General features: G+C 37.5%; 1 protein-coding gene across 5 annotated transcripts in view; it reads right to left on the bottom strand.

The window, feature by feature from the left end:
- Nucleotides 1–483: 483 nt before the first annotated feature.
- Nucleotides 484–23892, bottom strand: part of CEP170 (centrosomal protein 170) — a gene marked incomplete at both ends in the record, with an annotated part of 120188 nt that continues 96779 nt past the window's right edge. For all 5 annotated transcript variants that reach the window (XM_080699142.1, XM_080699143.1, XM_080699144.1 and 2 more), the window contains 5 exons: nucleotides 484–773; nucleotides 3172–3223; nucleotides 4413–4506; nucleotides 20994–21082; nucleotides 22899–23069. In XM_080699142.1, coding sequence (XP_080555268.1) covers nucleotides 484–773; nucleotides 3172–3223; nucleotides 4413–4506; nucleotides 20994–21082; nucleotides 22899–23069 — 696 coding nt within the window. The remainder of the gene's footprint in view (nucleotides 774–3171; nucleotides 3224–4412; nucleotides 4507–20993; nucleotides 21083–22898; nucleotides 23070–23892) is intronic.

Below are 23892 nucleotides of genomic sequence, written 5' to 3'. Positions count from 1 at the left end.
GAGAACACCAAGTCATCGTGTCCACTGAGCACTAATATAAATCTCAGTCAGAAGCAAACAGAAAGGTTTAACAAATCTGTACAGCTGAAGAGGAAGTCCATTTCAAAGAGCAGCTTGGCACAGGAGACATGGGGGTTCAGAAATGTTGGACATTTAGTTTGCTTGCAGGTCACAGCATGGCTTAAAAAAAAAGAAAAAAAATCTATGAAGGGAAAATATGTAATAATGTAATTCAATTTGAAAAGCACAAATCCACAAAAAAATAAAACTGTCACAATTTGCCTTCTCCTACGCGTGTATCAAGTAGTTATCTAAACCGTTTGAAATGAGTGATGTGACACTACAATTACAGGTAAAAAGTAAATGAAATTAAGAAGACAGGGATAACAAGATCGTAGTTGACCAAGCTGTCTTGTATGTCAACACTATGGTGCTTCCAATATTTTCAGTCATTCCACAGGTAACTGAACAATCAAGAGAAAGTCATTCATGTACTGTAACATCTTCCTCTTCCCCCTCGGGGTTGAACCTATTGAAATGTATACTGAAATCAGCCTCAGATTCGGCATTCTCAAATTCAGCTGAGACCGAGGCAGCAGCAGGATGAAGAACCCTAGCTTCTGGCTGGCAAAGTGTTGGTGTCTGACCCGGGCTGCTGTGGTTATTCACAGGGCTGGACTTCTGTTTTGGTGGAGATGGCAAGATGGCACTGGGAAAACCCATATTGTTCAGAGCCTCCAAAGTTCCATCTGGGTCAATCATAGCATTGATGGCTGAAGAAAAAAAATCAGTAGAGGGAAAAGATAAAATTTTAGATGAAGTTCAACCTAGATATGAATGTTTTTTTATTTGGATAGTATTTTGACGATCTTAAATGTAGCTAATCTTTCCAATTCTGTTTTAAAAAACCCTACTCTTAGTAATTCTGTGGCTAATCTATATTGTAGATTATACAGATCTGAATGTTTTCTCCAGGTGTCTTGATGGACCACTTATTAGCATTTCAGAAACTGTTATACAAACAGAATTTGCTGATGCAGAATTTAAGAAAGACCTTTCTGAGACTTGCTTTCATTATTGTTAGAGGGCAGTGAACTATCCCTCAGTATTAGAGAATTAGGGGGGTTCACTGTAAAGATGGGGCTCAGCATCACCTCAAAGACACCAAAAGAACATGAACATTTTAAAATGCTGCCAGGGCAGGTTGTGGTTCATGCTGGTAGGGCATCAGCTGTGCATTCTAGTGAGTGGTGAGCATCCCTCTCATAGCCTAGATACCAGGCAGGCCAAACATCTTGCTAACTTCATGGGAGAGGCCAGTGAAACACCAGCTTCCAGTCTGACAGATCTTTGAGTAGACAAGAGAAGCTCTTAAGTGGTGATTTTCAACTCGGTACTAGGCAAAATAAGGAGTTGGGAGAAGGAAGTATCTGTATATAAGAATCACTAAGGCTGGGCATGGTGGTGCATGCTTGTAATCCCCATGCTTGGGAGGTTGAGACAGGAGGATCGCAAAGGTTCAAAGCCAGCCTCAGCTACTTAGTGAGGCTTTCAGCAACTTAGTGAGACCCTGTTTCCAAATAAAATAGAAAATAGGTCTGGAGTATAGCCTGGAGGTAGAAAGCCTTTGGGTTCCACCCCCAATACCACCAAAAAAAAAAAAAAAAAAAAAAAAAAAGAATCACTAAGGAGCCTTTTCAAAACTATAGTCCCATTCTACCAGTTCACAATTATGGTGTGAGCAAGCCACTTTTACCTGTGAGGCATTTCATAACACTTAGATGTGATGGACCTGAATAAAGGTCAGGAGGATTGCAGGTTTATGGCCAGCCTCAGCAACTTAGTGAGACTCTTTCTCAAACTGAAAAGTAAAAAGGGCTGGGGGTGTAGCAACAAAGGCTGTGCAGAATCAGCCGAGGGCTCCTGCTTGGTGGACCACCGGGGATTTCTAGGTCAAGACATGCCCAAGAATTAATACACAATCAACCTCTGGCAAGAACGAAAACATCTGTCAAAGATTAGGAAACACACAGTTGTTTTCTTTTTCTTTCCTTCCTCTTCTAGTTCCTACAACTAATATGCACTCATATCTTGTGGTCCATCCAAACATATATTTTTTTATTTTTGCAGTACTGGAGATGGAACCCAGGGCCATTCTGCCTCCAAGCTACAACCCTAGCCTTATTTTTTTATTCTTTTTTTTTTTTTTTTTTTTGGTGGTACTGGGGTTCCTGGAAGCCCTTCTACTTCCAGGCTACACTCCCAGACCTATTTTATACCTTTTTAAAAAAATTTTTGGAAACAGGGTATCTTAAGCAGGCGCGGCTGGCTTTGAACCTGCGTGATCCTCCTGTCTCCACCTCCCAAGCATGAGGATTACAAGCGTGCACCACCACACCCAGCACTATTCTTTATTTTGAAACAGGGTCTCACTGAGTTGTGAGGCTGTCCTCGAACTGTGATCCTGTTTCAGCCTCCCAAATGCTGGGATTAAAAGCATGCGCCACCATGACTGGCATCCAAGCATATTTTATCCACATTAGAATATAAGTTCCTCTGAAGTTACACCAGCAATATAATAACTGTCAAATTAAATAATGCTAATTATTAACAAGCACTTCTAGCTGTATATATACTTATTACTTTATATATATATATATCTTATTTGTACATAATGTTGAAAATAGTTTATAACATCTAGCCTATTGTCAAATCTAAGCATTCAAATATGCTCAAGAGCTTAACTTTAATATATTTTAAACTTTTTATTTATTTTATTTAATTTTATTTTTTTGGTGGTACTGGGGTTCCTGGAAACCCTTCTACCTCCGGGCTACACTCCCAGACCTATTTTATACTTTTTAATTTGGAAACAGGGTCTCTTAAGCCAGCACAGCTGGCTTCAAACCTGTGCGATCCTCCTGTCTCCACCTCCCAAGCGCAGGGATTAAAAGTGTGCGGCACCACGCCTGGCGTTATTTTAAACTTTCTATATCAAGTTTTAAAACTTCTTTTTATGGGTAATTTGAATATGCAAAATGCTGTCTTTTTATGACATCATAAAGTTTAATCAAGTATTGTCTCAAAATAAGAATATATCAAGAAATATCTTTTTGAATGCATTTGTCCTTAACTGTTATCTCTTAAAACCTAATTTAGTAATAAATTTACCTTGTAACTGCTTTTCAACTCTTTTTAGCTCCTGTAAAATAGATGAAATCTCCTGCAGGAAAAGCAATAACAAAAATTAGCTTACCTAAATAAAGCATTTTCAAATGACAACCAATGAACTTTATTCACATTCTATTTAGAACACAACCTCATCTACATGGTGCATCATTAGCAAATGATATGAAATAATTATGATATCCAGTAAACAAGATTTAAAATTAGAATATTTAGTAAGTCATTTATTACTATAGAAGAAAATGTTTTGAAAAATGTGTATTGATCAATCTTGGAATAATGTTGTACCTAAGGGTTTTCTTTGGAAAAATGTGTAAGCTGCAACCTCAATGTTAGAGTTGTACTCTGAGCAATTAAAATCTATATGGATTCTTTAAAAAAAAAGGGGGGGGTGGACACAAACACTAATAGTAAATGAAAATAATGCAGCCAGGCACAGTGGTGCAGCCTGTAACCCCAGCACCTGGCAGGCTGAGATAGGAGGATCACAGGTTAAAGCCAGCCTCAGCAACTTAGAGACCCTATTTCCAAATAAAAATATAAAAATAGGACTGGGGGGTGTAGCTTGGAAGTAGAATGCCCCTAAGTTTAATCCCTGAGACTACAAAATAAGACACATACACACACACTCACAATCACACAAATATATATATACACACACACATATATATAGAAAAACTCATGTCAACTTAATATTTAAGTTTGGTTATTTCAAAATTGCTTATTTGTAATGTATAAGAACAAGATATATGCCTGGGCATGGTGGCACACATTTGTAATCCCAGTACTTGGGAGGCTGAGCCAAGAGGATTGCAGGTTCAAAGATAGCCTCAGCAATTTAGTGATCCCCTCTGCAACTTAATGAGACCAAAATAAAAAATAAAGTAGGGCTGGGGAAGTAGATCAGGGGCAGTGTTCCTGGGTTCAATCCCCAATAGCACACACAGACACACACACACACACACACACACACACACACACACCCCCCCAAGATATGCAATAGTGAGAAACACACAAGGTTCCTTCATCTTCATATCCTCTGTACCACTGACATAAGCAACATGTTAAACCCTGTGATAGTTGAAGGAATAAAACTTCCCAAAATTTTGCATTTCTATTTTTATTTCAAAAGTAAACTAACAAATGTCTTTAAAATACTTGTTATTTTCCCTTTAAAATAAAATCCTCCTACTGAAATGTCTTACTCTTCAAGGCAATTAGCATACCATGCTTGAGGTTTTCACGATAGGGACTTCACTTTCAGCTCTTAATTTGCTTTCTATTTCATCCCAGTTCCGATCTTTGTCTTTAAATAATATCCTATAAATTAAAAAAAAAGCATTTTACTTTCACATTTTTGTCAATGATAATACCAAAGCCACATATTATTTTAAAGCTATACAGTGAAGAAACCAAACAATCAGTATGAACTGAGAACCCAAAGTACCAATTAATTCAATTATGTGAAAGTCAGGCATGAAAAAGGCAACTGGACAGTTATTAATGCATGCACAAGCTCTTCAATGGTTATCTCATTCTTCACTGAAAACCAAATGTAAAATAAACATAGTTAATGATACAGCCTTCCCAATTTAATATTTGTAATTAACAATATAACCCGCTATGAGCTGCTTTGGGGGCTGAGGCAGAAGGATGATGAGTTGCTAACCTGAACAACAACACAGTGAGACCCTGTCACAGAAAAAGCAGCTCAACTGGCACAACTGCTACTAATAAAGAGAACACAACTTTGTTCTGATAGCATATATGCAGCTTAGTAAAGTTAAATGAAAATAGGATGAATTAAGTATGAACAACTATGTTAAAATGTCTTTATTTGAGTAGGGTGTGGTGGCACACTCTTGTAATCCCAGTGCTTTGGGGGGCTGAGACAGGAGGATGGCAAAGGTTCGAAGCTACTTAGTGACACCTTGTTTCCAAATAAAGTATAAAATAGGTCTAGGAGTGTAGCCCAGAGGTAGAAAACCTGGGTTCCACACCCAGTACCACAAAAAAAGCAAAACAAAACAAAACACAAAAAACCTTTTTCAAGAAAAGGCAATCTTTCTGAAAGAACAAAGCATAAACATATTTCTAATGACTGGAAATCAGAGAATGTACTATGCTATTCTTTGAAAATCTTATTTCATGTTAGTATATTTGCATAAACCTACTGAGAGTTAAGGAGTTAAGATACCGTAACTTTTTGATAAAAATAGGGGCATTCTACCTCCGAGCCACACACCCCCACACCTATTTTATTCTTTATTTTCAAACAAGGTCTCTGTAAGTTACAGAGGGCCTCACAAATTGCTGAGGCTGGCTGTGAACCTGTGATCCTATTTCAGCCTCCCAAGTACTGACATGCATGTGCCACCACACCTGCCTTGAAACTAAATTCTTTTTTTCTCTCTTCAGTACTGGGATAGAATCCAGGAGCATTCACTCTCCAAGCTACACCCCCAGCCCTATTTTTTAGTCTTTATTTTGAAACAGGGTCTCATTGAGTTGAAAAGGGCCTACTAAGTAGTAGCTGAGGCTGTCAGCGAACTGTGATTCTCCCATCTCAGCCTTCTGAATGCTGGGATTACAAACATGCACAACCACACCCAGCAAAACTAAATTCTAATAACTTAAAAATTACCACATGCCGGGCGTGGTGGCGCACGCTTGTAATCCCCGCGCTTGGGAGGCAGAGACAGGAGGATCGCGCAGGTTCGAAGCCAGCCGCGCACGCTGGCTGAGGAGACCCTGTTTCCAAATAAAAATGTAAAAATAGGTCTGGGAGTGTAGCCCAGAGGTAGAAGGGCTTCCAGGAACCCCAGCACCACCAAAAAAAAAAAAAAAAAAAAAAAAAAAAATTACCACAAAATTTTGATTTGCCTTTCAGATAAGAGATACTCCTCTCTCTAAAACTTCAAAATCTGAGACATCATTCAGCAGTTTTAGAAAGATCTAAATACTAGCTACCACTTTAGGTCTCTTTAAAAATTTCTTCAGTGAATCAGCCTGCAAATCTAGTTTAAATGCCTTATTTGTAAAAATCAAAACTGTACAACATTAAGAAAGTAAGCTACTATTACTAGTACTGGAAGCTGGTTAATATCTAAGTAGTAAATGAATATTCTTACTGGAATTTCTTCAAAAGTCAATGTGTTAAGTCTACCTTATTTAAAAATATGAAATCTGTCAACATAAAATCAAGTCTAGGACATTTGCAATTACATAAAACCATGTTTAACAAAGGCATCATAATGGGCCCAGAATCTGGTATAAGAATATTTTTGGGGGAACTTCCAGGAAGATGGTGACCGAGAAAAGCGGCATTTAGGAGTCCCACTAACAATCGATCTCTATTAACACAAAATCAGCGCTTTTCATAGCCAGAAAACACCATCAGCAGAGAAATAAAGACTATAAATACAAGGGACAGAGAAAAAGAAGGCTAGAAGAACAACCAGAGAACAGAAAAGAAACCAGCCCACATTGCCATGGCAGAGGCGCGCTGGCGCCATCTTCCCTCGCAGCACCAGGCTTCATAGAGGAGGGGGGGACTCAGAACGGAGCAAAAAACAAGAGAGGAGACATGCCGGCCTCACGGCCAAGGACACAACAGCAGCACCATACTGCTGGCGGTGGCGGCTAATACACCAGACGGCTCCAGATCAGCGCACTCAACAACCCACCAGGCTCCAGAGAAGAATGGTGGACAGGGAGCTGAAGTGAGCAGCTGCGGAATAACCGGGTATAAATCAGCAGTTTTAACAGCACAAGGAGTATCTAAAGCTCCCAGGGGCCAGTATTAGCATGCCATCCAGGGACTCAGAATAGAGCTCAAAACAAGAAAAGAAATATGCCAGCTTCATGGCTGAGAGTGTGGCAGCGGCACCATATTGCCAGGGGTGGTACTCGAATCTGCAACAGCTCCAGATCAGAGCACTCAACAATTGTGAGTCAAATTGCGGCCCCTAAAGGAGAAATCCTATTACTGCACCCCCAGGGACTCGCGCAGCTTTGATAATCTCCCTGGCTCTGAGATTTTGCAGTCCAACCAAGAGAAGGAGTAGTGGTGGCAGAGATACCACACCCTAGTCACAGCTCCCCGTGGGAAAACATCCAGCCTGGCACCCCCACGGTCTCAAACAGCCTCAATTAACTCCCTGGGTCTGAGACTTTGTGAAACAAACCAGTAAAAAAGTGGTGGTAACTGAGATTAGCACAGACTCAAGATCCAGAGCACCCTAAGTGAAGTCTTAGAGACCCAGGGAAGAACCCAGAGAAGGCACAAACTTCTGAAATCATGGAAAAGAGGAATAACAATGAAGCAATGAATGCCCACAACCCCACAACATCACAACCTGATAACACAGAAATTCAGAGATCTCCAGAAGATCAAATCAGGAATATAACTGTAGAAATAATACAGGACCTTCAAAAAGAATTCAGAGAGGGTCTAAAATAAGTAAAGGATGCAATCATTGAAGTAAAGGCCTCAGTTCAAAGTATAAAAAAGTCAATTAGACCACAAGGAGAATAGAATCTCGCTCCTAGAAGATGATCACTCCAAAAATGAACACATAGTTTCTGATTTAGAAAAAAAAAATCTGACAGCTGAAATTTGACATTGAAGAAATATGGGCCCATTTTAAGAAAGCTGACCTAAGAATAATTGGAATAGAGGAAGGAAAAGAAGGTGAAACCAAAGGGATCAATAATCTCAAGGAATAGCAGAAAAATTTCCAAACATAGAGCAAGAGGTCGATACACAGGTCCAGGAAACTTATAGAACTCCCTTTAGATAGGATCAGAGAAGAGGTTCTCCATGCCACATAATTGGCAAAATGACTAAAATGGAAGCCAAGGAGAAAATCTTAAAGACAACAAAAACAAAAGGCCAAGTGACATTCAGAGGCAAACCAATTAGAATCACTCCAGACTTTTCAAACCAAGTCAGGAAAGCCAGAAGGGCTTGGAGTAACATATTCCAAACTCTGAAAGAAAATAACTTCCAGCCAAAAATTTCCTACCCAGCAAAAGTATCTATCAAATTAGATGGGGAAATAAATAGCTTCCATGACAAACAGAAACTGAAGGAATGTATGTCTTCAAAACCAGCGCTAGAGAAAATACTCAAGGAGATTAACTACAAAGAAGAAATAGGTAATACACGCCAGAACCAAAGAAACAAGATTTCCCATCCAACAGACAACTAAACAAAGAAGAATAAACAGTATCTCAAACAGAAATAAAATCTTAACATGTTAGGAATTAAAAATTATCTCTCAACAATCACACTGAATGTAAACGGCCTCAACTCCCCAATAAAAAGACATAAAATGGCAAAATGGATTAAAAAACAGAATCCATCCATCTGCTGCTTACAAAAAACACACCTTACAAGTAAAGATAGGAACAAACTCAAGGTAAACGGCTGGGGCAAGGTAATCCATGCTAACGGAACTCGAAGGCAAGCAGGAATAGCAACTATGATATCAAACAAGTTAGACTTAATACCCAAACTTATTAGAAGAGACAAAGAAGGTCATATTTTACTGGTAAAAGGAATTGTCCAGCAAGAGAAAATAACAATAATCAACATCTATACCCCAAACATAGGTGCAGATACTTTCATAAATCAAACTCTTTGTGACATGAAGTCACACATAAACCTCAATACAATAATACTGGGAGACTTCAACACACCTCTCACAACATTAGACCGATCTTCCAGACAAAAGGTCAGTAAAGATGTCTCAGACTAGAGAACGCCATTAATCAAATGGACCTATTTGACACATATAGAATATTTCACCCAACAACAGAGGAGTTTACATTTTTCTCAGCTGCTCACAGAACCTTCTCCAAAAGAGAAGATCACATCCTGGGATAGAAAATGAGCACTACCAAATTTAAAAAATGTTACATACTTCCCTGTGTCATTTCAGACCATAATGGAATGAAACTAGAAATCAACTATAAGAAGACCCAGAAAAACAACATAAACATGTAGAGACTGAACACCACACTTCTGAATGAAGAATGGATCATAAAAGATGTAAGAGGTGAAATCAAGAAATTTCTAGAAGCAATCAAAAATAGAGATACAACATATCAAAACCTCTGGGACACTTTGAAGGCAGTATTAAGAGGAAAATTTATAGCTCTGAGTGCTCACATTAGAAAAACAGAAAATCTTAAAATAAATTACCTAACAACACACCTCAAAGCCCTTGAAAAGCAGGAACAATTGAAGCCCAAAGCCAGCAGAAGACAGGAAATAATTAAAATCAGAGCAGAAATTAATGAAGTAGAGAATAAAAAAAATACAGAAAATCAACAAATTTTTTTCTTGAAAAAAATTAACAAGATAGATAAACCACTAGCCAACCTAACTAAAAAAAAGAGAGAATTGACCCAAATTATGAAGATAAGAGATGAAAAAGGAGACATTACTACTGACAGTGTAGAAATCCTGAGGATTATCAGAAACTACTTTGAAAAACTATACTCCAAACAAAATGGAAAATCTGGAGGAAATCGACAACTTCCTAGATAAATACAACCTTCCTAAACTGAGTCAAGAAGATATAGAACACTTAAACCAACCATTAACAATCAAAGAGATTGAAACAGCAATAAAGAGCTTACCATGAAAGAAAAGCCCAGGACCAGATGGTTTCCCAAGTGAATTTTATAAAACCTTTATAGAAGAGCTAAACCCAATACTCCTCAAACTATTTCGTGAAATAGAAAAAACCGGGACTCTCCCAAATACATTCTATGAAGCCAACATCATGCTAATACCCAAACCAAATAAAGACAGTTTAAGGAAGGAAAAGTACAGGCCTATATCTCTGATGAACTTGGATGCAAAACTATTGAAGAAAACACTAGAGACACACATTCAAAACCACATAAAGAAAATCATACACCATGACTAGGTAGGGTTCATCCCAGGGATGCAAGGCTGGTTCAACATACAAAAATCAATGCATGTAATTCACCATATAAACAGAATCAAAGACAAAAATCACATGATCATTTCAATAGATGCTGAAAAAGCATTTGATAAAATCCAACATCCATTTATGATAAAAGCACTGCAGAGAATTGGAATAGAAGGAACATATCTCAACATCATTAAGGCAATCTTCAATAAGCCCACAGCCAACATCATATTAAATGGGGAAAAACTTCAAGAGTTCCCTCTAAAAACAGGAACAAGACAAGGATATCCATTATCACCACTTCTGTTCAATATAGTACTAGAGACTCTAGCCAGAGCAATTAGGGCAAGAAATGGAAATCATAGGAGTACACATAGGAAAAGAAGAACTCAAACTTTCACTATTTGCAGATAACATGATACTATATTTAGAAAAACCAACAAACTCAACTAAAAGGCTTATAGAACTGATCAACAAATTCAGCAAAGTATCTGGATACAAAATCAATCTTAAAAAATCAGAAGCTGCCGGGCATGGTGGCGCATGCTTGTAATCCCCGCAAGTGAGAGGCAGAGACAGGAGGATCGCGATGGTTCGAAGCCAGCAGCGTGCGCTGGTGTAGGAAACCCTGTTTCCAAATAAAAATGTAAAAATAGGTCTGGGAGTGTAGCCCGGAGGTAGAAGGGCTTCCAGGAACCCCAGTACCACCAAAAAAAAAAAAAAAAAAAAATCAGAAGCTTTCCTGTACACCAACCATAAATCCACTGAAAAAGAAATTCAGAAAACACTTCCACAAAAAACAGGATCTTCCACACACAAAAAAAAAGTACTTAGGAATAAACGTAACCAAGGAGGTAAAAGATCTCTGCAAAGAAAATTATAAAACACTGAAAAAAGAAATCGGAGATCTTAGAAGATGTAAAGATCTTCCATGTTCATGGAATTGCAGAATAAATATCATTAAAATGGCCATCCTTCCAAAAGTGATCTACAGATTTAATGCAATGCCCATTAAACTACCAAGATCATTCCTCACAGACATAGAAAATCAGTCCTTAAATTTATTTGGAATAAAGAAAAGCCCAGAATAGCCAAAGTAGTTCTCAGCAACAAAAACTATGCAGGAGGAATCACAATACCTGACTTTAAACTATACTACAAAGCCACTGTAATAAAAACAGCATGGTACTGGCACAAAAACAGATACATAGACCAATGGAGCAGAATAGAAGACCCAGAAGTAAGTCCATACACTTTCAGGCAATTGAATTTTGACAAAGGGGCCAAAAACATACACTGGTAAAAAGATAGCCTGTTCAACAAATGGTGTCGGCAAAACTGGTTAACCATATGCAGAAAATAAGACCCCAAAGGTACAATAGATTAAAACGCAAAATCAATACATGAGATTGCATGAAACTGAAGAGCTTCTGTTCAGCAAAGGAAACTGTCAAGAACCTCAATCAAGAGCCAACAGAATGGGAGAAGATTTTTGCCACCTACACCACCGATAGAGGACTAATATCTAGAATATAAAGAGAACTCAAGAAACTCAACACTAAGAAAACAAAGCATGCAATAACAAAATGGGCAAGTGAATTAAATACACACTTCACAAAAGAAGAAATTCAAATGGCCAATAAATTCTTGAAGAAATGCTCAACATCACTGGCAATCAGAGAGATGCAAATCAAAACTACCCTGATTTCACCTAACTCCAACTAGAATGGCAATCATTCAAAATACAAACAACAACAGATGCTGGCGAGGATGTGGAGAAGTGGGAACTCTAAAACACTGTTGGTGGGATTGCAAATTAGTGCAACCACTTTGGAAAACGGCATGGAGAATCCTCAGAAGAATGGGAACAAATCTACCATTTGATCCAGCAATACCACTTCTGGGTATGTACCCAAAAGATAGGAAGCCAAATACCAAACTAATGCATGTGTATCTATGTTTATAGCTGCACAATTCACCATAGCCAAACTATAGAACCAGCCAAGATGTCCATCAACAGATGAATGGATTACAAAACTGTGGGATATGTACACAATGGAATTTTACTCAGCCATTAAAAAAACTCAATTACATCATTTTCAGGAAAATGGATGGAACTGGAAGACATAATGCTAAGTGAGATTAGTCCGTCACAAAAAATAAGAAATAAGATGCTTTCCCTAATATGTGAAAGCTAAGAAGAAATGGGTCATAGGAGGAACTCTAGATGAAAAAGGAAATCCTATAGAGAAGCAAACAAGACAACCTAAATGAGGATAAAGGAGGGGGGGAGAAGGAAAATCTCTAAAACACAATGTACTTAAGCATAGCGAAGTCAAATACTAAGCCAAACAAGGGAAAAAGGAGAGGGAATGGGGTGGGAATTGGGTAGGGGTTAAATCAGTGATGTGTACATGTATGTACACACACTTTTTTTTACCCCAATATGATGTATGAATATAATGCACCAATAAAAAATTTTAAAAAATTCTACTCTGCAATAAAGAAGAACAAAATCATGCCATTCGCAAGAAGAAGGAAAGACCTGGAGAATGTTATGTTAAGTGAGATCAGCCAAGGACAGAAAGAGAAGGGACATGTGTTTTCTCTAATATGCCCAAACTAGGGAGTATTAGGAATACCGGAAGGACTCTAGATAATGGAGAGGGAAACTCAGCCAAACTAGAATGGAAGGGGAGGGGAGGAAGAAGGCTGAGGTTGATTAATGGAGGAGCTACATTTGAATATGTGTAAAAGTGTGAACATAGCATGGTTAACCTGGACACTCATCATTAGGGGGCAGGGGAAAAGGGGGCACCAAGCACTGTCTGAATGTTTGCCATTTTCAATATGATCCACATAAAAAATAAAATAAAGGAATATTCTTTTGATGTATTATTGCGTTTTCTAAACTCAAAAGACTACACATCATTGCCACCCATCTTTCTAGAGCTGTTACTCTAAGAAATATGATATTAAAGATGAACCAAATTATTATGTTTGTTTGGTTTATTTATTTATTTTTGTGGTACTGGGGATTGAACCCAGGGGTATTCTAGCACCGAGATATACCCCAGCCCTATTTTTTATTCTTTATTTTTATTTTTTAAAATTTTATTTGTTTTTTGGTGGTACTGGGGTTCCTGGAAACCCTTCTACCTCTGGGCTACACTCCCAGACACCTATTTTTTGTATTTTTATTTGGAAAGAGGGTCTCTTAAGCCAGCGAGGTTGACTTTGAACCTGCACAATCCTCCTGTCTCTGCCTCCCAAGCATGGGGATTACAAGTGTGCACCACCACACCCGGGTATTCTTTATTTTTAAAACAGGGTCTTACTAAGTTGCTGAGAGCTTTACTAAGTAGTTGAGGTCGGCAGCGAACCTGCAATCCAACCTCTGCCTCCCAAGTACTGGGATTACAGGAGTGTGCCACAATACAAGGCCATTATGTTCTCTTAAGAGCCCTTGCAGTACTGGGTCTGAGAAATTAAAAAATGACTTGATGGACCAATTCAGAAACATGATGGCCTTGCACAATGAAGAATGCCCACGCTTCACCAGGTGGCACTAAAGAATCATAGCTTTTGCCAGAAGATATTTACTGAGTATTATGCCTGTGCTTTAAAAAATATTAAGCCAGAGATGGTTCACTTGTAGTGAAAATGGCCGAGCATGGTTAAAGTCTTCACTGGAAAAAATAATCCTCTTTGAAGAACTTACTTTAAAAGATAATTTATAAATATTATGGTAGGGATTAATAAAGATAAACCCATCATTTTGGCTTTAGGAAGTAAATTCTAATATATAATTATATTTAAGGAAGGCAGGTATGGTTGCATCCACTTGTAATTCCAGTACTTGGGAGGCTGAGATAGGAGAATCACAGATTCACTGCCAACCTCAGCTATTTAGTGAGACACTCTGCAACTTAGTGAGACCCTGTTTCAAAATAAAGAAAAAAAAATAGGGCTGGGGTGGTAGCTTGGAGGTAGAATGTTCTTGGGTTCAACCCCCAGTATTGCAAAAAATAAAAATAAAAAAATATTAAGGAAACCAAAAAACACATCAAGAAATTACTCTGGACCAGTCTATAATGGTTAGAACTGTTTTTATTTGATTAGTATAACTTCACATAAAAAAAAACCATATCTTTCAAAGTCAAGTGATGTATGCATATATTAATGCTTTTTTTTTTTTGGTGGTGGTACTGGGGTTCCTGGAAACCCTTCTACCTCTGGGCTACACTCCCAGATCTATTTTATTTTTTTATTTGGAAACAGAGTCTCTTAAGCCAGTGAGGCTGGCTTTGAACCTGCAAGATCCTCCTGTCTCTGTCTCCCAAGGGTGGGAATTACAGGCATGTGCCACCACACCTGGCTTAATGCATCATTTTGAATTTCACTATGTTATATAACGACAATGCACTAATTAAATTATTTTCTAAAAAGTTATTTTTAGATTAACATTACACATAGAAAATAATTAAGCTTTAGCAAGAAAACACATTAAATTCCAAAATTTATTCCCTTCAATAATTTAACTATAAAGCTTAAAATCTCGTTTGGTAAAACCACTGGTTTGGGGGGGGAAGTCTGAATTCAGTGCCTTTGCTAAGTCCTATATCATCTCTCCTCCAGCACTGTCCCTCCACACATGCAACTGGCAGTCCTCTGATACAGACCATGCTACACAACTTGAAGGGGTCACTTCCACATAAAGTACAAGAATGTTATAAAACAGGAGTTCCTGCATAAATATTTTAAAATTGAGTTCATAGTAAGTATTCAAATAACTTAAAGATGAATACTTTTACTGACCCTAGCAGGCATTTGAGTTTGTAAATTCTGGCACAAAGCTTAAAGACAATCACTCCCTAAGGTACCTTGGCACTTGCTACATGGGAGGCAAAGTCTCAGAAAAGTCGGTCGAGATCAACTAAGATAGTCAATTGGTCAATCACTTGATCAATCAGTCAACCAATCAATCAATGTGTTCTTTGGTCTCAATTCTAACTAACTGCCAAAGTTACAAAAGTTATTTCACAGCTGGGTGTGGTGGTACATGCTTATAATCCCAGTACTTGGGAGGTTGAGACAGGAGGATCACAGGTTCACAGCTAGCCTCAGCTATTTAGTGAGGTCCTCCACAACTTACTGAGACCCTGTTTCAAAATAAAGAATAAAAAGAAAGAATAAAAAATAAAAGAAAGAATAAAAAAATAGGGCTGGAGGTATAGCTCAGAGGTAGAATGCCCCTAGGTTCAATCCCCAGTACCACACAAAAAAGTTCTTTCTCTTTGGGGAAGACTAAGGGTGACTTCAGTGCAGACTGTGAGAAAGATGCTGTGTGGTATTCAGCATGTATGAGAGAATGGTACAATGCAAGAAGTTTATGACAATCTGTTGAATGAATAAATGGTAAGGATCTAGGATTAGGGAAAGAGGACTTGTACTTCAGTGGGTGGGATGAAATAACATGGTATATTCATTCACAGGAAAAGGAGAAACCAACATTTTCCAGCAACCATATGGCTAAGCAATGAGACTCTCATGATTTATATATATATATATATATATATATATATATGTAATTTGGTGGTACTGGGGTTCCTGGAAACCCTTCTACCTCCGGGCTACACTCCCAGACCTATTTTATACTTTTTTATTTGGAAACAGGGTCTCTTAAGCCAGCAGGGCTGGCTTCAAACCTGCATGATCCTCCTGTCTCTGCCTCCCAAGTGCGGGGATTACAATTGTGCGCCACCACGCCTGGCTCTCATGATATTTTTATGGATAACGTTAAGTGTATCCAAAGAATCACTTGATATATTCGTTTTCTATAGCTTTTTTAAATTGCTGAATTCCTTATCAAGTTCTCCCTAACCCAGACTGTCCTACTGCCTATCCCTAATCCCTCAGGACTTAAATTGCATGGCAACTTCTCCAAAAACTATTCTCTGGATTTCACTAAGGAACCTTGATATGGGTTCCACAGTAGCTTATCCTATATTTCCCTTTCTACCCTGACTACACTAAATTGTAATCACCAGCCTACTGCCTTCTGCATGCAAGTGTGAGGGCATCCAAAACAGTGTTGGACAAATAACAAATCATTCATTCAATGAATGAACCTGCAAACTTTATTCTTTTTTTAAATTTTTTTTTTTTTTTTTTTTTTTTTTCAGCACTGGGGATGGAACCCAGGGGCATTCTACTTCCAAGCTACATGCCTAGTTCTACTTTTTATTCTTTATTTTGAAACAGGGTCTCACTGAGTTGCAAAGGGCCTCCCTAAGTAGCTGAGGCTGACTTCAAACTGTGACCCTCCGGTCTCAGCCTTCCGGGTGCTAGATTTACAAGTATGTGCCTCCATGCCCGGCTTCTATTTTTTTTTATTTTTATTGGTACATTGTAGTCAAACATCTTAATGGGGTACAAGATGGTACAGGCATACATGCACACAACACTCATTTAGTTCTTCCCCAATCTAAAAAGTATTCTTAAATAAAATTTTTATTTTTTGGCTATGCTAGGGGTTGAATCTTAGGGCCTAGCATGTGATGTGATAGCAAGCATTCTACTACTGAGCAATATCCCCAGCCCAATTACTACATAAGATGATTTTAACCAGTGTTTATTTCATTTACTTATTCCTTGGTTAATAATCTATCTATAATGCCCCCATTTTGGAATATAATTTTAGTAGAAATGAATTAAAATCCTAATATTATATATGTCTTTTAACTACACTGAACACTTAAGCCAACCTGGAGGTGTGACTCCTGGCATCGAGAAGCAGGTACATGACTGGGGCCTATGGATGCTCATTCAAGTGTAATCACTAGTCAGCTAAGCTTAATTTTTTCCTTCTACAAATACAGTTGTGCTCTCCCACAAAGCAAATTGCACAAGTCCTGGGCCACATACTGCAGGTACACTGGAGGGTGGGTTGTGATGATGAAGTGGAACTCGCCTACTTAAGGAGACAGACTGATGAGACCACTGAGGGAGAACACACCTCATCTCACATGGCATCAGAGTGTGATCATTTACTCACTTAACATGAGTAGAATAAAAACAACAGAATCACTTATAAGCTCAACCAGACTTCCCCAAATCAATGTCTATAAATAGCATGCAACTAATTTCTCTAAAACCAATTATGAGTCCTAACTTTTAAAATTTTATAAGGGCTCAATTTACTTAATTGAAATTAATATTTTTATTTTTTCCATGTAACTAGTGATTTTAAAAATAAAAAGGAGCCGGGCATGGTGGCGCACGCTTGTAATCCCCGCGTTTGGGAGGCGGATACAGGAGGATCGCTCAAGTTCAAAGCCAGCCACGCTGGCTTAAGAGACCCTGTTTCCAAACTTAAATAGGTCTGGGAGTGTAGCCCGAAGGTAGAAGGGCTTTCAGGAACCCCAGTACCACCAAAAGTAAAAAATAAAAATAAAAAAAAAAAGATATTGATTGGGGTATGCAAATGAAATAATGAAACCAAAACAAATCAGGCCACAGAAACACCCCAAGGTGACTCATTCAAATAAATAAGCCAGAATGCATATCCCATGCAAGCAAAGGTCTTTATTTTGCTGGTGTCTAATTATGAAGTACACCTAGAATGCATTTACTATATATATTATATATTCTTATTCCACATGGTCGTGGAGGGCCTAAGTAGCTGAGGCTGGCTGCAAACCTGCAATCCTCCCGTCTCAGCCTACCAAATACTGGGATTACAAGTGTGCATCACCATACCTGGCTTTGATGATCCCTTTTGTACGACTTTTGAGAGAAATGAGGCTATAGGGAAGAGGCACACATATACAGAAACACACATGATATGCATATGTGTATGTTTCTGGATTTTTTTTTTTTTTGGGGTGTGTGTATACTGAACTCAGTGGCAGAACATACAAGCATGCTGTACTGAGCTAAACCCCTAGCCCTTGTTATTTTTTGTTTTGAAATATGGTCTTGCTAAGTAGCTGAAGATGGTCTTAATTAAACATGTGATCTTCCTGTCTCAGCTTCCAAAGTACTGGGATTACAGGAGCACACCACCATGGCCAGCAATATACTTGTTTTTAGCTCATAAATTACTTTATTAAAAATGTAACAGTTAAAAATAGAAAACCAGGATTAGACACTGCAGATTACACTATTTTTGTTAACAAGAAATTTAGATAACTATTCTTCTAGAAGACAAAGTGAGGAGAGGATATGGTACATTTTTAAAGAATATAAAGATATAAACTCAGGATATAAAATAAAACTCTCCAGGCATGGTGGTGCATGCTTGTAATCTTAGTACTTGGGAGGCTGAGATGGGAAGAACACAGGTTCAAAGCCAGCATCAGCAACTTTGTGAAACCCTTTTCTCTCTCTCTCTCTCTCTCTCTCTCTCTCTCTCTCTCTCTCTCTCTCTCTCGTATGGTACTGGGGATGGAAGCCAGGGATAATCTACCTCTGAACTACAACCCCAGCCCTATTTTTTATTCTTTATTTTGAAACAGGTTCTCACTGAGTTGCAGAGGGCCTCACTAAGTATCTGAGGCCGGCTGTGAACCTGGATCCTCCTGTCTCAGCTTCCCAAATGCTGGAATTATAAGCATGCACCACCAGGCCTGGCTGTGAGACTCTATTTCAAAATAAAAAATAAAAACAGGGCTGGGGTGTAGCCCAGGGGCAGAAGGCCTATGGGTTCCATCCTCAGGACAAACAAACAAACAAACAAAAAAACCCCAAAAAACCCCTCAACCTAATCTATGCTACAAAATGCTTTTACATTTTCTTTTTTCTTTTTTTTTTTTTTTTGGTGGTACTGGGGGTGTAACCCAGGGGGTTTCTATCTCCGTGCTATACTCCCAGACCTATTTTATATTTTATTTGGAAACATGGTCTCACTAAGCTGCTGAGAGCCTCACTAAGTAGCTGAGGCTGGCTTTGAACCTGTGCGATCCTCCTGCCTCAGCCTCCCAAGCGCTGGGTTTACAAGCATGTACCACCACTCCCAGCTGCTTTTACATTTTCTAAATGTCTGTTGTTAAAGAATTTAGCCCGGCATGGTGGTGCACATTTGTAAGCCTACTACTTCAGAGTACAAGAAAATCAAAGGTTTGCGGCCAGCCTTGGCTACGCAGTGAGGCCCTCTACACCTTAGTGAAACTCAGACTCAAACAATAAAAAATAGGGTTGAGGATGTAGCTCGAAGGTAGAAGGCCCTGAAGTTCAATCCAAAGTTCCACAACAAAGAAAAAAAACACCTTAATCATAATATTTAGAAAAAAAAAATTTTGAAAAAATTATTTTAATGGTTTCTGTTAAACTAGATAATTAACCTTACCATTCAACAAAAGTGATGTTGAATGTGTTTCCATGGTTATTATACTAATGAAACACCGATGAATGCATTATTTCAGTATGTATGCAATATAAAAATTGTATTTTTATGGATTATAATTCAAAAACCATGTTCAGACCTGATTTCATATTTAAAATTTTTAATGCAGCCATGGAATGATGGTGCACTCTCTCAGTACTTGGGAGGCTGAGACAGGAGGATCACAGGTTTGAGGACAACCTCAGCAAATAGTGAGAGTCTTATCAACCTAGCAAGGCCCTGTTTCAAAATAAAAATAAAACAGGAAAAAATTTTATTTATACAACTTAGAAATAGATAAAGCTGGTCAATGGATTTTTGAAGTATTATTAGATAAAAGCTTTAACTCTAAATATTTTGAATGACTAATAAATTTAAAGTTATAAAATAATACTTGATAAGTATTTATTGTGGAACAAATTTTCCCCAAGATTAACTATGCATTCCAAAGATGGGAAATTTCACTTTGAGAAAAACCAACAAAAGCAAAGAGGGGTATAGTATTACAGTTAAACAAATAGAAATGCTACGTATATGTGTTCACAAATGAAGATTTCATTCTCTTTTCCTTACAATGGCTCTCTGAGTAGTCAGTGAAAGTATATGTTGTCCTCCTCAAGATGATGCAGCTGGGGCCAGAAGACAGCGAGCAGCTTGTTCCAGGTCACAGAAGAGTAGCAAGGCAGAGACATACTCTCAGTCTTCTGCTATTTAGGCTATCCCTCTTTTCTCTACATCTTACTAGATCCTGTTTTCTTTTACCTTTTTCACTCCCCAAAAGCTCAGTAATAAAGTCCTGACTTTTTCCATCTCTCTTTTCAATGACTCTTTTCTAAGAATAGTCAAGCAAAACAAAACAAAACAAAAAAAACCCAAAGCCATTTCTTTCAATTATTCATTTCAACAAATGATGACATACGTTTCTCATGTAAGGAAATGAAGGATGTAATCTCAACATAATACAGTCCCCTATGTACAAGATTCAGGCTAGTGAAGGGCTTAGATATCGAAAACATTATTATAATTTGAAAGAAATAATGAAAGGTATTTTAAAATGTGTAACTAAAACTCCAGTCTGTAGCTGTTCATAAATTTCCCAAGTCTTATAAGAGATCACATACTGTACCCTTAGTCAGTGACAAAGATGATGCTGTACTAAAGTCTGAGGTCTTACAAAAGAACTTAATACTTATGTAAATTTAAAATATTATTCTGTGGAAAGAAAAATGTTTCTAGTTATTAATAAAGTGAATCTATGTGATTACAGCTGTTAATTCTCGATTACAATGGGCTGGTTATCCAAGACATTTGTTTAACTTACTGTCATTAATTCTATCTAAAAAGTAAGGAGGATGGTAAAGGCAACAGTACATCAATTCCAATGTTTTCACTAGTTCCCTTATAGCTGTGGTAGCAGGCTTCAAAAATGGAAGAGGTAACTGTTAAAGTAAGAATGCTCTGTTAACAGAAAGTACCTGATCTTTCCAGCTGTTTTATCTATAGATTGTCTTATTTTCCTAGAAAACTGAAAGACAGATGACAATAGAAGATTATCTCCCATGACCTGAAACATCCAAAGAAAAAAGTAGGTATTAAAATATTACCACTGTATTGTACAACTATAAAGAATATTTTCACAACTTACACTAGAGGCATTTAGTAATAGAGCTAATTTTAAAGTGAAGAAAGTTATTAGAATACTCCATGTATAACTAAACAGATATATAAAAACACTAAAACACAAAAGAGTTCCACTGTTAAATAACTTAAGTTTCTACATTATTTTGCCTATCATTTTCAAAACACAATCTAATATTTTATCCCATCTTCAACTATTATCATGACTCTGTCTTTATTTCCATTCAAATTATCATAAAAGGGAAGCTATAAGTAACTTAGAACACATTAAGTGTACTGCTTATTTTTATTTTTCTAATTTGTAAAACAAGCATAAAAGATAAATTTATTTTGAGGGGTACCACTTTTCTTAGTTATATAATGAGGCAGTTGAAGAGGAGAAGATAGATATTATTGGATATCTTCAAAATCTATGAATACAGATACATAGACATGGGTAAAACAAAATGAGTTGAGGATTTGGGAGTATCAAAACAATTCATCAAATTAAAAAATATATTTACGAAGAAATCATTCAAAATAATAACATGTTCAAAATAATACTGCATCTATTTTTTTAAAATTTTTTATTGGTGCATTGTAGTTATACATCTTAGTGGAGTACAAGATGGTATAGGCATACATGCACACATCACCCAATTAGCCCTTACCAAATCCCGTCCTATTTCCTCCCCCCTTCCTCCTTCTCATGTTTGGCTTAGTGATTTAGTTTTCTAGCTGAGCATGGAGGCCCACACTTGCAATCTCAGTATTTGGGAGGCTGAGACAGGAAGATTGCAGGTTCACAGCCAGCCTTAGTTACTTAGTCCCTCTACAACTTAGTGAGACCCTGTTTCAATATGAAGATAAAAAATTAGGAGCCGGGCGTGGTGGTGCATGCTTGTAATTTCCGTGCTTGGGAGACGGAGACAGGAGGATCGTACAGGTTGGAAGCCAGCTGTGCTGGCTTAAGAGACCTTGTTTCCAAATAAAAAGTATAAAAAATAGGTCTGGGAGTGTAGCCCAGAGGTAGAAGGGCTTCCAGGAACCCTAGTACCACCAAAAAAAAAAAAAAAAAAAAAAAAAAAATTAGGGCTGGGGGTGTAGCTTGGAGGTAGAATGCTCCTGGGTTTAATGTCCAGTACCCCGCCCCCCAAAAAACCACCCTAGACTTCTCTTAATATGCACAATGAGTAGAATTTCAGATGGAGTAACTCTGTAATCTAATGTAGTATGTACCTGAGAACTGTTCAGAGGGCCATATATGAACACATAAATATATAAACACATCACTTTGAATCTCACTGTGTTGCATAATTACAATGTACCAATAAAATTACTTCAAAAAGTCATTTTCACAGATTGAAAATAATTAAACTTTAGCAAGAAAACGGATCAAATTCCAAAGTTTATTCCTCTCAGTAATTTAACCAGAGAGCTTAAATCCGTTTTGATAAAGCCATTGGTGTTAGGGGAAAGACGTCTTGGGTTTGTATTGGGTAAATCCTCTATAATCTGTTTTCCAGTACTGCCCCTCAATACATGCAAGCAGGGCCATGTTGCACAACGTGAAGGGGAGTACAACGAAAACACTGCAAAACAGGAGTTCCTGTATAAATATTTGTCCTACAGTTTTGCTTTTGCCACTTAAGAACTTAATTTGGATGCTGGGATGAAATTTCATTTTCCCTATCAGGATGGCCACTTTCCCCTCAGCCTTATTAACACCTCCTCTGCCCTGTGAACACTGATGGCTTGCTTACTTCATCTCTGCTCCAGGTTCTCCGTCTTGTAATTGTTAAGTGATCAGGAGCCTCTGCTGGTTGAGGTCTTGGATCACCAGACCGACCATTGTTTCCTTCTGGTGTTTTAGAATGAACTAATGGAGGGATCTTTCGGAAGTTGAGACTTTCATCAAAAACACGATCAACCAACTAATAGGACAAAAGCAAACACTTATGAGAAGAGAATAATTTGGAAAAGTATAGATATCGGCATTATATTTTTAATGACTAGACAGTTATTCATCCTCAAGTAGTAACAGAAGCATGGCATCTTCAATAAACCAATTACTTTTTAAAATAAATACATCAAAAGTATTTCCTTTATAAAATAGATGTTCACCTACATAGACCTTATTTTCAGAATCCAAATTAATAACTATAGTAAATTCAATTATTTTATGAATCTTCTCCAATTGAAAAAAAGATGCGAAATAGAAAAATTCAGAGCCATGTAGATGACAATGGGTTCATTTTACTCACATCATCTTACCAGTATAAAGTAATGTTTCTTTTTCTTTTAGTTTTCTATTTTGTTTGTTTCTGTTTTCCTCCCCAATCTAGATTCCAAATATCTTCATGGATTACAAATTCCAATTAAGTTTACAAAAGGAAAAGTTTTAAATCCATGTAACAATTTTAGTCTTAGTCGAATAAATTAACAGTACTACGAAATTACATGTTCCAGTAAAAATGATCAACTGCCACCTAGAGTGCAAATTACAGAAATATATTGCTAGGTAACCTGGGTTTACTGAAGAGGAAATAAACACTAGTATAATATTTTGAAGAAAAAAAAAAGGGAAAATGGAAGCCTATTCAAAAGAAGCGTTTGAGTAATTCTACTGGGTCTGAGTGAATGTATAATCATGTTAGGTAAATTTGGTTAGAAAGCTGAAAAACAATGTCATTATAAATGTACCAGAGATATGTGTATGTCTTGCCACCAAGAAGATCCTTTCGTTTTTAACCAATC

The sequence above is a fragment of the Muscardinus avellanarius genome, assembly GCF_963383645.1.
Source record: "Muscardinus avellanarius genome assembly, chromosome: 7".
Lineage (NCBI taxonomy): Eukaryota > Metazoa > Chordata > Mammalia > Rodentia > Gliridae > Muscardinus > Muscardinus avellanarius.
Note: the sequence above shows the minus strand (reverse complement) of the source record. Positions and strands in the feature narration are given on the sequence as shown.